Here is a 15,456-nt window from a genome sequence, read left to right as displayed (position 1 = left end):
ACACGCAGTTCTGCATGATCACATCCGGCGGTGAGCGGACAAAACACAAACTTCAGGTTAGAATATCATACGTAGCTATTTTAATTACCTCTCAAACTACCGTAACTAGTTATAGATATGTTTAGTTTTACTGTCGGGTCACTCATTACTGGATCCGCGAGCTGTATGATACTGGCATAATAGATTGCCCGATCGGGCAACTAGCAGGTGAGGCTTCATTGCCCGAGCTAAATACTAGATGGCCCCGGGCCATCGGGCAGCCCTTAATGTCGAGCCCTGCATATTTTAGTTGACCTAATTAAAACCGTTTTGTTTTTTATTTATGTGTCACAGTATCACCTCAAAATACAAGATACGAAACATTTTCAACCATGCAACAACATTTAAATATTCCTACAAATACTTTTATTTTATTTCCTTCTTATTTTTGTCCAAGCTCAAGGGAGCCAGAGCAGAGGGCTTAAAGGGCCGCGGGTTGCCGACCCCTAACCTATAGTCACGTTTTAAAGTTTAGCACCTCTAGTGGTCGTCTAAGAAACAACAATTTGAGGCAATTGCAAATGCTCCTGAGGATCATATATTCACAAATACCCCTCTCTGGAAAATCCTAAATTGTAGAATAGTTTGGCCATTTAAATCCTTTTTGATTAAGTGTATATTGTACTTTTAGAATCCAGGTCCAGTAGATGTGTAGGATCTATAGTTTGATAGATATTACGAAGATTTGAAGTCTCTGAAATAAAGTGAAAAAGCCATTAATTTATGGGAATTGTCCTTAAAGATTTTACAGGAAAATACTGTAATTTTACAGATTTATCCTCTCTTTTTACAGTCAATAACCTTTAATAAAAGTACGGCACTAATACTTCTACGGGCAAATACTGTAATTTTACAGATTTATCTCCTCTTTTTGCAGTCAATAACCTTTAATAAAAGTACAGCACTTATACTTTAACGTGCAAATACTCTAATTTTACGAATTTATCTCCTCTTTTTACATTCAATAACCTTTAATAAAAGTACGGCACTAATACTTCTACGGGCAAATACTCCAATTTTACGGATTTATCTCCTCTTTTTACAGTAAATAACCTTTAATAAAAGTACAGCACTAATACTTCTATGGGCAAATACTCAAATTTTACGGATTTATCTCCTCTTTTTACAATCAATAACCTTTAATAAAAGTACAGCACTAATACTTCTACGGGCAAAAAACCCGTAAAAAAACGGTCAAATGACTGGCAGCAGCGGCTGCCAAACAAAAACCATAAAAATTCAAATAAAAATACTTTAACTGAAATAAAGTGCAAAAGCAATTAATATACAGAAATTGTCCTTAAAGATTTTAGAAGAAACTTTCCTCTCTTTTCAAAATCCATTGTCTTAAAATGTTACATTCAAATACCTTAAACAAAGTTCTGATGAGAAAAACTATTTTTTACATTTTTTTTATTAGATTTGTATGATCAAACACTAAAATAAATACAGAACCTAAAGTTCTACAGCTAGAATACTGTTATTTTAACAGCTTTTTTCTAACATTTTCCAATCAAACGGGTTCAATAAAATCACAAAATGTTCAGTAGGAAACAATTACTCTGAAAACTTAAAATATAAAAATATTTGTAGAATTATAGTACAAATAATGAATACAGCATTTCATATTTAAACACCATACTAATAAACAGTAGAAACAAAAAGTAAGTTTAATTTTTTAAGATTACTTTGAAACATTCTCAACAGAAATTGCAAAATGGCAACATATGTTCACATTGTCCATTTGAAGGAGCAGTGTGCAGGATTTAGTACGTCTAACAATGGGGATGTAGGTTCCAACCAATGGATAACTTGTTCACTCACCCTTCTATCCCAAGTTTGAAGGAGAATGTATATTGGCTGCAAAAAACTTGAGGCCCAATCATGTTTCCTTTGTCCATTCTGCGCTGCTGTAGACGTGGCAGTGCAACCTAGAGGACAAAAAGATCAGAATCAGAAACGGGTTTATTGCCAGGTGGGTTCACACGTACGAGGAATTGGACTAGGTGTCGTGGTGCATACAAATACAAAATAAAAATAAAAAAAGGTACACAGATAGCCAACTATATTAAGAACACTGTAATACAAATATAGTAAGATAGCAATAAAATAAAGCAGTAATTGAAATTGAAATAGAATGAAATAAATTATAGAATATAAAATATGTGCAGTAAGCAATATTTAAACATGTCATTATTTACCATCCTGTGATCTCCATTATATAATGCATAGTTTGCGCTGTGGCTGAGGTAAAGTGTCAATGGGGGGGGCGGGCCTTGTAGAGATGGCGAGAAGTTTTGGTCCTGATGGAGAGAGGTTCTGGTCCTGATGGAGAGAGGTTCTGGTCCTGATGGAGAGATGTGTTGGTCCTGATGGAGAGAGGTTCTAGTCCTGATGGAGAGAGGTTCTAGTCCTGATAGAGAGGTTTTGGTCCTGATGGAGAGAGGTTCTGGTCCTGATGGAGAGAGGTTTTGGTCCTGATGGAGAGAGGTTCTGGTCCTGATGGAGAGAGGTTCTGGTCCTGATGGAGAGAGGTTCTGGTCCTGATGGAGAGATGTTCTGGTCCTGATGGTGAGAGGTTCTGGTCCTGATGGAGCGCAGCCTCCAGCCAGAGGGTTGTGTTGAAGGCAGAGTTGAAGTCCACAAACAAGATCCTGGCGTAGGTTCCTGCTGTGTCCAGGTGCTGGAGGAGGAAGTGAAGTGATAAATATTAGTAAACCATAATACACACACACACACACACACACACACACACACACACACACACACACACACACACACACACACACACACACACACACACACACACGCACACGCACACGGCTTGGGCGGTATCATTTTTTTCATACCGTCATACCTTGCTGACATCATACCGTGGTATACGGTATATGACGGTATGACTTGGGTCGACTTGAGCGAGGTGGCGTTCGGCGGCAAATAGATGTTTCGAACGGTATATTATATGTTCGGTGTAAAACGCATCCCGAGCCGGTAGACGCTCGCAAAGTGCCGAGACATGTGCGCAAGTGCAAAACAAGGGCTGCATACATGACACTTTGTGCAAATGGCACATTTTGAGATCGGATACAGGACGCGTTTGTAGATGTCCGACGTTGTTTCCATTGTGAGCTAAGTTAACAATATATCATCATACATAAACATTTTCCGGGAGTAAATACTTGACTTATTGAATAAAGTTTGCTATATTCACTAACTAGTTTGGCAATATTATTCCGTGCATGTGTTAAAAACCTTATTTCCATTTGATTCATTGGATTACTCGCGTGAATGTTTAGCACGTTAATGCTTTCGTTTTTAAAACCGTCCGACCTCCACTACAAAACCATCAACCAGTTGCATAGGATTAAAAAATGTCAACACTCACTCACCCCGTCTTAAACATTCTCAAAGAAGTGCCTCTGTCTCTCGTTGTGCTGGATGAACTCACTGGCGACGAGTAAACCCAAAATAGTCCCAAACAGGCGCAGAGGCATTTTTATTTTTTACTAGTTGTCCGAGTTCGGGGCCGGCAAATGATGCCGCCATCTTGATCAGCTCAGCTCTGTGCTGAGCTCTGAGAGCGGGAAAGACGGACTGCCCTCCCCTGCCCTCTGCTGGCGTGTGCTGTGCATTACAACCAATGTCGTCCCTATCAAAACTCTGTGTCAGTGTAATAGAATGAAACGCATCTGTGATTTGGCGCACAATCTGTGACGTCACGGTATTGAAAATCATACCGACGGTATTTCGAAATACCCTGGTATACCGTAATACCGCCCAAGCCTAACACACACACACACACACACACACACACACACACACACACACACACACACACACACACACACACACACACACACACACACACACACACACACACACACACACACACACACACACACACACACACACACACACACACACACACACACACACACACACACACACACACACACACACACACACACACACTAGGGGTTTCACCAACTAATCGACTACCTTTACCACTAGTCGGCGCTGTAGGCCCTAGTCAACTAGTCGTGACAAACATTGAGGTAAACGAGGCGCTGCAAAATGCTCCAAAACACGTCCGACATTCTTATGTATGGCAGTACTTCAACGAAGATGTAACCAACTCCACAGTGAAGTGTCAGTTGTGTACAGCTGTACTGAAGTACAATACAAATGCATCTGCTATGCGCAACCATCTGAAGATGAAACACCCGCTGCCGACAGCTAGCACTAGCAGTAATGCTAGCACCAGTGAGCAACGGACTGGCGTCAGCACTGAACAGAGGCAAACGAACAGCAAGAAAACACGGGTCAACAGTGATGCGGATGATGAGCTACGGGATTACTGCCAGCAGACACCGCATATCCCCACAATGGATAATTCAGTGGAGCGGTGGGCAGAAAACGTGCACCGCTTCCCCCGCTTTCGAGGAGCTACCTGGCTATTCCAGCCACAAGCACCCCGAGTTAGAGGGTTTTTTCCCTGGCAGGCAACACTGTCACCCGAAAGCGGTCAAGCCTCCTTCCCTCACATGTCGATGCGTTGGTGTTCAAACCAAAAATATGGAAAGGTGGACGTTATCGTGGAGGACAGCGAATAAAGTGTTGCATACTGGATTTACGTGGCATTTATGTAAACAAGAGTTTTTTGCTGTCGATTTTGGTGAGTCCAGTTACTGTTTGTTATTTACTCAGCCATGTAACACAAATTAAAATGCAGTGTTTAATGTTACTGTATGAGTTCCAATATAAAATACAGTTGTACACCTCTCTTTGTGTGTCTTTATTATGACGTAACGACTAGTCGACTGCTATTTTGAAAAACGTGTCGACTAGTAAATATTGGTAGTTGTGAAACCCCTAACACACACACACACACACACACACACACACACACACACACACACACACACACACACACACACACACACACACACACACACACACACACACACACACACACACACACACACACACACACACACACACACACACACACACACACACACACACACACACACACACACACACACACACACACACACACACACACACACACACACACACACACACACACACACACACACACACACACACACACACACACAATTGAGCATCCCAAGGGCATTGATTATTTCATAAGTTTAGAAGGGGGGAACATAGTTAACTGTCAACAGTTAGCTTTTGTTAATTTTACCTCGAGGCAAACTTGTGAGACTTGTTTCTGAAATCCCTTTCTCTTAAAGTGAATACATAAAAAAATAAAACAATGGAGCTTACCCTAAAACTAACCACTCGATTGCTTGTCTAACATGGCCTAGTCCATAAATGAGGTAAGGGTGGGAACAATCAAACGCACCCTCCCAGGCACTGCGTGTTAGCGAAGTACAACTGGGATTTCGAAGAGGAAGATATGCTTGGCCAATTCTTAATAAAAAAGAAAAACCAACAAATGGAGCACTTGAGTTTTCATTAGCAGCCCCTAGCTACAGTTGCGGAGCTTTGGTCAATACTAGGCTTGGGCGGTATCATTTTTTTCATACCGTCATACCTTGCTGACATCATACCGTGGTATACGGTATATGACGGTATGACTTGGGTCGACTTGAGCGAGGTGGCGTTCGGCGGCAAATAGATGTTTCGAACGGTATATTATATGTTCGGTGTAAAATGCAGCCCGAGCCGGTAGACGCTCGCAAAGTGCCACGACGTGCGCGGAAGTGCAAAACAAGGGCTACATACATGACACATTGTGCAAATGGCACATTTTGAGATCGGATACAGGACGCCTTTGTAGATGTTCGACGTTGTTTCCATTGTGAGCTAAGTTATCAATATATCATCATACATAAACATTTTCCGGGAGTAAATACTTGACTTATTGAATAAAGTTTGCTATATTCACTAACTAGTTTGGCAATATTATTCCGTGCATGTGTTAAAAACCTTATTTCCATTTGATTAATTGGATTACTCGCGTGAATGTTTAGCACGCTTTCGTTTTTAAAACCGTCCGACCTCAACTACAAAGCCATCAACCAGTTGCATAGGATTAAAAAATGTCAACACTCACTCACCCCGTCTTAAACATTCCCAAAGAAGTGCCTCTGTCTCTCGTTGTGCTGGATGAAGTCACTGGCGACGAGTAAAGCCAAAATAGTCCCAAACAGGCGCAGAGGCATTTTTCTTTTTTACTAGTTGTCCGAGTTCGGGGCCGGCAAATGCTGCCGCCATCTTGCTCAGCTCAGCTCTGAGAGCGGGAAAGACGGACTGCCCTCCCTTGCCCTCTGCTGGCGCGTGCTGTGCATTACAACCAATGCCGTCCCTGTTAAAACTCCGTGTCAGTGTAATAGAATAAAACGCATCTGTGATTTGGCGCACAGTCTGAGACGTCACGGTATTGAAAATCATACCGACGGGATTTCGAAATACCCTGGTATACCGTAATACCGTCATACCGCCCAAGCCTAGTCAATACCACTAACAGTCTATTTCCTTAAAATGGTACATATCGCTGAATCTATATTTTCATCTTCAGGTGATTAAATCTGCATAATGTCCCTGTACAATAACATTCGAGCATTTTGTAATCCAGTGAGGAAATTCAAGACCAGTAAATATTGACTGATTAAACAACACTAAATAAAATGTTAGTGTTTTCTTCAAACTCAGACTCTCGGCTGCGGCTGTACCTCAAAGACAAAACAATTGTCTGATGATCTTTGTTGAACAAAGTCTAATTGTCCCGTACAATGTGGGGTATTTTGAAATACTTTACTAAACCACATTCAATATTAGGTTAGACACAAGTTAGTTATTACTCACATATCAAAGCCTTTCCATCTGCAAGATGGAAGAATAGCTGGGTGCTGCCTGGAGAGACTGATGAGGGACACAGGCTGGCTTCAGCAACTTTCCACACAAAGCCGTCACATCTTCTCTTCCATAGTCCTCACTGTCCACTGGTCAAAAGAGTGAACATCACAGCTGTCATGTTAACCCTTTGTTTCACAACATACAACCAACATGTGTCAAAAGTGACCCGAATTAGATTTAATTGTAAATATATTTGCAATAAATTACTTTAACCATTCAGGATTCCAGGTATTCCTCAATTAACCTGTTTTGGATCAACACCAATTCTAATTTTTCCCTTTCTTACTTTTTGAATAAAAATCATGTTTTTATCACTACACTTCTAAGGCGCAACATGGGTCAAACATTACACATATTCTTTTGCTATGTTATTCCATGCATGGCTGAGTGTTTCTTTGCTATACATTCTCAAAAATAATTAATTTTAGCAGTGATTTGGACCAAGCATGTATGATGTAGTAATACAAAAACTATGTTAGTTCACACAGTGTGACATTAGCTAGTCATGTTAGCTTGTAATATATAGAGCAGAGCTAACTAGCAAGTTAGCTGAACGTTAGCTTTTTATGCTATGCTAGCTGTTGGCTACTGAACATTAACAAACTAGATTCTGCTGTAAGAAAGCTGTGAAACTTTACATTAAACTTGGCGACACTGTGACACCCCGCTGCATGTTTATGTGTAATTCTCCCGTGTTGGAGACGAGAGGGTGGGGGGACAGCACTGCAATAAGCTGTAAGCTAACGTTAGCAGCCACCTGTTAAGCTAGGTTTGCGGCGCAACATCTTGCAAGAAACAGCATCTCAGGGCTTCTTAACATTTAACAACCTATTAATGATGCAAACCAACTTAACGGGAGCAAACTCAGCTAACTAGAAGAAGAAACGTAACCTTAAATAAAAAATAAAACATTCACAAACTAAGGATGATCTAAATACATGTTTCACTCCATTACAGTTGCAGGACTCACCAGATCTCAAGTCTTCTGTTCTTTGTTGACGTCCCGATGCTCATATTTAACGTGTAAAAAAGATCCTGATATTAATCCATAAACTCCTGCAGCAAACATAGACAGACAGCTGTAGCGCCAGCAGGAGGAGACCGGAGGAGACCCGCTCAAACTGACGGTGGATGTTTCAAATGTGAACGAGAGGCGCGGACAGTTCTCATTGGCAGGTTTCTTCGATGACGTTTATATTAACCAATCAGGAGTGTTGTGGACTCATTCCAAACATGCCTGACTTGTCTGCCGTGTTCTGGCTGAATTCTATTTCAAGTGCCGTAGCTCTGGCTGTCGGCCAGAATCCGAAAACCATACATTATACTGTAAAACTAAGGTGTATTACTGTATATTGACGACCAATGGAAAAAAAAACACAGCAACAGAACACATAAATAAAGCAAGGATAACTGTGACTTATTGTTGAGTAAATAACAGTGTGTTTTAAACCTTGGTCCTCCTTGTAGAGATTTCTCCACTTTCTATGCTTTTTATTTTGTTTAATGATATTGTCAACTGTAGATGTTTACAATATAGTAAGTTAGGAATTTAATGAAAACATATTTATTTACTTTTGTTTCAACGTTGGATATTTTGTGTTTGTGGTGGATTCAATCGAATATTGAGAAAATGATTTAAGTTTTACTTACATTTTACTTTTTTTTATTTGACGCTTTTTTTTACAGTTTTATGTTTACCTTAAAATTACAAATAAATATCTTAAAGTCTTATAATAGTAATACACTTTTATATTACGAGTTACATATTTAATTACGGATAATACTTTTTATTTTAAGTACATCTGTATGTATTTTCTGAAAGTGCAAAAATACTGTAAATATTATATAGTACATTTACTGTAAAAAAAAAAGAAGGAAATAAACGTTATTTGTTGTTATTGTCAAAATACTCAAAATAATTTTTTGAGTTGTTAATTTATAGTTAATATCTGTCATTTTACAGGATTTTGCAAGTTATTTAAAAAAACATGATAATTACTATAAAAATGTACAGTTATTTCCTGTAAAATTACGATCTTTTTTTACAGTGTATCCAAAACAGGATTTTAACGGGTCCAGCCCCACCCCCCAGAACTACACATGCTGGCTAATTGTGTTTCACAACATGTTCTATGGCACGTAGTTTTAAAAGACGTTTTCGTATTTCCCATAATTACAAGTTGCCAGTATTAAACTGTGGACACCCCTGGAGGTTTAGGGGATAGGAAACACTAAAATGTAAACATATAATTAATAAATGGGTGAAAATTGCTTGTGTCCATAATGGGCAGCATTAATATATACCCACATGACGGCTCAGGTCAGAAGAGTTTTATTTAATACCTGGTCTTATGTCTGTGACCACTCCTGTTGTTCATTGATAAGCCTGAAACATGCACTTGTCAAGGTTCAGAGGCAAATTTTGCAAATATGGCAGTAGCCATCGATCATCTTAAGATAAGATAAGATATACTTTATTGATCCCAAGTTGGGTAATGTTTTTTTTACATCAGCATGTACAACATGCAATTTATTATTACTTTGTGATTCTACTCCACTACAATTCAGAGGTTAACCTGGTATTTGTACTCCACTACATTTATTTTAGTTACTTTACAGATTCTGATTAATGATGTGAAATATAAACAACCCTTAAATCAGACTTTAGTTACACCTGAGTAAAATTCAGGGAAGGTGATTGTCAAGTGCCAAAATAAACTATGCAATATATTAGACGTTAAGTTGTCAGGCTTAATATTTATCTCTAGATACCCCCAACATTTCTTTCTTATTCAAAAGAAGACCTTAACTTAAAGTATTCTTTAATGTTTGAATAAAGCCTTATTAGCTTGTCTTTTTTGCACCTCCTCCTATGAATATCTTTGGACGTCCTGCACTGAACAGTTTTATTGTAGATATCACAACAGTATCTTCTTGATATTTTCTATTCTATATTTCTATCATTGATCTTCTACTTTCCCCCTATGTTGTATGTAGGCTACTCTTAATATTTAAATGTTTTCATCAAATATAACATATTCAATAAAAAAAATTCAATAACGTGCTTCAACCACTAGGTGGTGCGGGTTAAAAAACTGTCTAGTTTAGAGTCGTAACCAGAGTTGGGTGTAACACGTTACAAAGTAACGCGTTACTGTAATAATATTACTTTTGTCGGTAACGGAGTAGTGTAACGCGTTACTTTTATAATTCAGTAATCACACTGACAGACAAGAGGGGTTTCCGCCGCAGGTTTATATGTACGTAATCTGTGCGACTTGCGCGTCCACATCTCCACGTGCAGTGCTGAATAAACATGGCTGAGTCAGCGATAACTTTCGAGGGGTAGAGGTATGCCCATTATTTTGAGTTTGTCCGAAGAATAGACAGGAATGTGACAGTGAGGTGCAAACTGTGTCCAGGCCAGAAGCTGTTATCCACTGCTGTAGACACCACGTCAAACCTCAACAAACACCTGCAAAGAACACATGTTAAGGTGAAGCTAATAGCTTAGGACCCCCGCACCCAGAGTGAGGATGTTGTGAGTGCGCCACCGCCGACTCCGAGGACCGGTAACCAAAGCAGAGATGGACAGGCTTGTAGCAGCATCCTTCATAGTAGAGGACATGTTGCCCATTTGCACAGTGGAATCACCATCGTTCAGAGATATACTGCGCAAAATACAGATAGCATGAGACAGAGGACAGCCATGGTCAGATAGGAAAACATTCAGGAGCTATCTGGATCAGTCTTATGCGACATTGGAAACTGAACTAAAGAGAACATTTGAAACTTTAGCAGTCTGCGTGATCTGCCTGTAGGGAGGGGCGGGCCGGCCCTGCGAGTAAAGTAACGAGTAAAGTAACGAGTAAAGTAACGAGTAAAGTAACGAGTTACGTAAGTAGTGTAATATATATAATAATAATATGTAATATATTACTTTTTTTTAGTAACGACCCCATCTCTGGTCGTAACACAATAAATTATACTTTATGAAGATGTTACAAATAACACACAGCATACAATGCCATAATAACTTTGTATTATTAGTGTAGGACACTTATGTATGTATAACATCTGAAGATGTGTAGTTTTATTCATTTTTTCACATAATTTTACAGGACATTGCTTTAATATTTCACATATTGTAGTTCTACACATTCATATCTGAGGTATATCCGTCATTTAATGGTAAGCTATTGAAATTCTGGGAAAAACACAAAAGCAGTGTACACAATTTAAACCAATAAATATTGTGTAATTAACAAGGATAAACTGATGTGTTTTAGTGGATGAGTACTGCAGATCACTGTGAAATCATTTGACAGAGAGGGGAATACGGTTTTATTATGAAAACTTTGAGACTGGAAACACAGTTTTCACCCGGTGAGGGTTGACGCCAACTTTACATAAAGACATACACGTTCTCCTGGCGAGACCTAAAATAATCTTCGTAATATCTATCAAACTATAGATCCTACACATCCACTGGACGTGGATTCTAAAAGTACAGTATACACTTCTCGCTAGAAATCTAATCAAAAAGCATTTTAATGGCCAAACTATTCTACAATTTAGGATTTTCCAGAGAGGGTTATTTGCCGCAAATGTTTGTTTCTTACACGACCACTAGAGGTGCTAAACTTGAAAACTTGACTATAGGTCGTAATAAGCTGCTGAACAATCGACCTATTTGGTCGTATGAGTTGGAGGACTTGTTGACACAAACACACACATTCAATGCAGTGAGTTACCTCGGATTATCTTCTAGCACATTCCATCCCTTGATAAGAAAGCTTTTGAAGAGGTAGTGCAAAGCCATGATCATCTGAAGACTCCCATGCCAACTATAATTGTTTGTATGCAGAATAAGCTCTCTGTGTGAATAGGCTGCTTGATCTTTAACTGAATCTTGATTTGTTTTGTTAAGTATTCACATCTTATTCATAACCCAAGCTCTTGCTGTTTCCGATAAGTGTTCAAATGGTCTCAATAAACTGTTGTGTACAATGCACTTGAGGTTAATAAAACGTACCACTCCTGAGCCACGTTTCATCCAAACAATGGTCAGAGAGGGGTTTCCTGTCCAGGCACAGTTAAAAACCGCATCAGATCCCAGGTCCACCTGCAGAGACTGAGGCTCCGCCGCCATCCGGGGCCCAACTGGAAGACATGCAAAAAAAAATATCTGTAATTATTTATAATTAACATTTAGGCAAACGTTACCTCAAGTATTTACACTGTATATACTATATCTTCATAGTCTTCTGTCAACAACTTGTAGGATGGAAGCTTTAACGTGTCGTAAGTGAATCCTTGGTGAATAGCATCTCTACCAAAATGTTGGTAATAAACATATCAGAGAATCTTTTCTCGTAAATCTGTAAAAGGTTCTGTTAATAAGTTATAACACACAAAAGATGTCTCTATTTTTGTAATCAAATAACTAAATGGTCTGTCTCTTTGTCAGTTTTTTGGACAGATGACAAAAGGTGTGGTTTTATTTTTCTGACATAATGATGTACTGTCTGAACCAAACCACCACCACCAACCCTACAGGTTGCATTGAACAATCTTATTTTGAATTGTACATGAAACCTATGGCTGATAAATATAGCATGTTGACTGAAACACAAGGTAACTTTTCAGTGGGAGAGGTTAACAGATGCAGCTTCCAAGCCTCATTTTGATTTATATAGTTAGTACAAACAGAAACACATAGGTACTTATAATACAGAATGACATAATTGAACTGGCACTGACAGCGACTGCAGAAAATAGCGATCACATGCAAATTAGAAGGATGAACTGTTTCCACTGCAATGTGCTTTCCCATATAGGTTTTCATATTGGTTTTTGGATGTACATTTCCTAGAACATGCAATGACATTTTATTGAAGTAGAGGGTAGAGTATATATATATATATATATATATATATATATATATATGTATTTTATTATGTAGAAATAGTACAGTGCACCCACAGTTTATACCCCCTGCATGACTTGTGAGTGGTTTATAAATGATACTTTGTAACGGAGGTGATCTTTGGGGCCATAGATCTCGGCCTCCGTTACGGATAATATAGCACTAAAAACATTGCACAGGAAGCAGGGGAATATATGTAATTGATGCAACTATTTGTCATGATCTGTCAATGTTTTAGTCTGAAAAGTGTTCCCCCTCCCGTCTTGTCTGTTGTTGTTGATTGTGTTCACCTGGTGAGATCCTTGTTGCTGGTGACTGTGTTCACATGAGACAGAAATACTGAGGCTGTGTCATGTACCACAAGGAGTAATAAATGCCCACACCGGGTTACATTTGAACTCTCTGCCTCCTTGCTTGGTCGGGCCGCTCAACGGTCAGCTTAAATTATCAAGTTTCCTTACAAAACATAGCTGGGAAAACAGACCAGTTGTTCATAAATGCTTGTTATGACATATATATGTCATACACATATGTGTCATGTATCCCAGGCGGTCTGCACTCACAGTAGACGTCCACGTTCCGGCTGATGTTGGTGTTGCCCAGTGCGTTGGTGACCTCACAGGAAACAGGCTCGGTGAAGAAAGAGTGATCCACAACGACCTCATAGGTGTCACCATGTACGTCTAAAATCCCATTAATGCCTTTAGCCCATCTGAAATAATCAGAAACAGAGCTGATCAGTGGCTTAATCACAGGAAATACATGTATATTCATTTAACAAAGTATTGTTATATAAATATGAATGGACATTAGGATCTTTGGAGAGTCGGTTTACTATGAGTCGTTAAATTATATAATATATTTGATTAAGCCTTAGCTCAGTGGTTCTCAACTGGTCAGCCCTCGGGACCCACTTTTTACTTGGTCAATACATCGCGACCCAACATTTTGAAGCACTCAAATCTATTCCACAAAAAAACGTGCTGTAATATATACGCTTTTCAGCATACAATATTAAAGAGCCTGTGACAGCCTCCCAACAACTCTTGTGCAATGAAATATTGGGCTACTAGTCATCTCGAACCGTCAGTTTAAAAAAGAAGGTGCGATACCGTTCCGATAAATATCAATAATTTTGAACATCGCGGGGAAATTCCTTCGACTCATTTTGAAGTTTTGGGGGAAGCCGGAAGTGACGTCAATGCGGGAACGCTTCACTGTGCGGCGAGAAAGCCAAACACGGACGGTGTGTTGTCATGCGTAGAAATTGTGAATTACTGAGTTTAGGCACGTTAATAACGTTTTCATGAAGTTGACTACAGTATATTCCTATTTGTCAGTGCTTTCATGCCAATTCGGCGAACATAAACATGAATGATCGTGGTGAAGATGATGATTAAATTAGGATTAAAAATCGGTAGTGAGAGCTGCTGAATTGCCTCCCGTCGGATGTGATATAAAAACAAATCGATTATTTTTGTAGTTGTAAACTCAAGTGGATAACACTACATTTATTAGTGCTTTCATGTCAATTTGGCGAACATATGATACATTAAATGATCGTGGGGATGATGATTTAAAAATCGTTTGTTTGAGCCGGTCTGCATTTCCTGATGAGAAAACAAACCGATGCTTTTTGTAGTTGTAGTACACCAAAATGGATTAAACATGTGTTTTTTTTTTTACCACAATGTTGGGGAAATTAATGGATAAAATGCACGGATTATTATTATCATTATTATTCCCACTCCGATCGGGACACTAGGTCCACCGTTTCCCCGCTGCGAGGCTCCCCCCGTTGACAGTTTACGTGGGCTGGGCTGGGTGCAGTGGCGGACTGGCCATCGGGACGAATCCCGATGGGCCGGTACCGAAGTGGGCCGGTCGGATAAGTCACTAGCACATCCCCCACTCCCCTCGTTGGCAATTTACTAGCGGTACCGAAGTGGGCCGGTCGAGAGTCCCGGGAAGATTTTTAGTCCCAGTCCACCACTGGCTACATGACCGTATGATCGCCCATATTGACGCACCTAATTCCTAAACTTCTAACAGATTCAACATAAACCGATCCTTCAGCCTCATATGAGCTCTCAGGCACGTTCAAAATTAAACTGTCATCGCTGTCTGAGCTTGCTGCTGTGTGCGCCATCGTGCGTTTACATGCAGATGCTGGGATCCTGAACGGTGCAGCTGGAGCGCTGTGCCCGCAATGACGTCACACATAATTTGGCGGGACTTGAAGAATCCCCGAGAAGATCCAGAAAATGGTCAACATTGAAGGAGAGATTAATGGTTATCAAAGTACAAATATCCAAAATCAGTTCAGTAACGGTTTTCAAGGGGACAATATTTACTCAAATTGATGGGTTTGGATGATGGGGGAAACTCGTGTCACAGGCTCTTTAATACAAGTGAAGTACAGTGCATATATCCCTTCACAGAACTAAAGTATGCTTTTAAAAAAGGTTTAATGAGATGATGGAATCAAAGGTGAACTATATAAAAAGGCACACATGTTGAAAACCCAACCCCAGCAGGGGGGTCTGGCCCCCAGGAGATTTTTTGAAATACTAACAAAAACTATGCATTCTTGTACACTC

General features: G+C 39.6%; 1 protein-coding gene and 1 long non-coding RNA gene across 2 annotated transcripts in view; both read right to left on the bottom strand.

The window, feature by feature from the left end:
- The window catches only part of kirrel3a (kirre like nephrin family adhesion molecule 3a), a 456,972-nt gene that overhangs the window by 78,826 nt on the left and 362,690 nt on the right, over positions 1 to 15,456 (bottom strand). Inside the window, exons 7-8 of the mRNA XM_079650321.1 lie at positions 13,420 to 13,568; positions 11,963 to 12,090 (exon numbers count right to left, since the gene is read on the bottom strand). Of these exons, the coding sequence (XP_079506447.1) occupies positions 11,963 to 12,090; positions 13,420 to 13,568 (277 nt within the window). The remainder of the gene's footprint in view (positions 1 to 11,962; positions 12,091 to 13,419; positions 13,569 to 15,456) is intronic.
- On the bottom strand, positions 1,687 to 8,233 carry LOC307019446. Its single transcript, XR_013802659.1, has 4 exons — positions 7,898 to 8,233; positions 6,877 to 7,013; positions 2,241 to 2,722; positions 1,687 to 1,970 (listed from the first exon to the last, which is right to left on the bottom strand). It is a non-coding gene; the product is annotated as an uncharacterized lncRNA (long non-coding RNA).

Source organism: Notothenia rossii (assembly GCF_949606895.1).
Source record: "Notothenia rossii genome assembly, chromosome: 9".
In the NCBI taxonomy this organism is placed as follows: Eukaryota; Metazoa; Chordata; class Actinopteri; order Perciformes; family Nototheniidae; genus Notothenia; species Notothenia rossii.
This window is presented reverse-complemented; position numbering and strand designations above follow the sequence as displayed.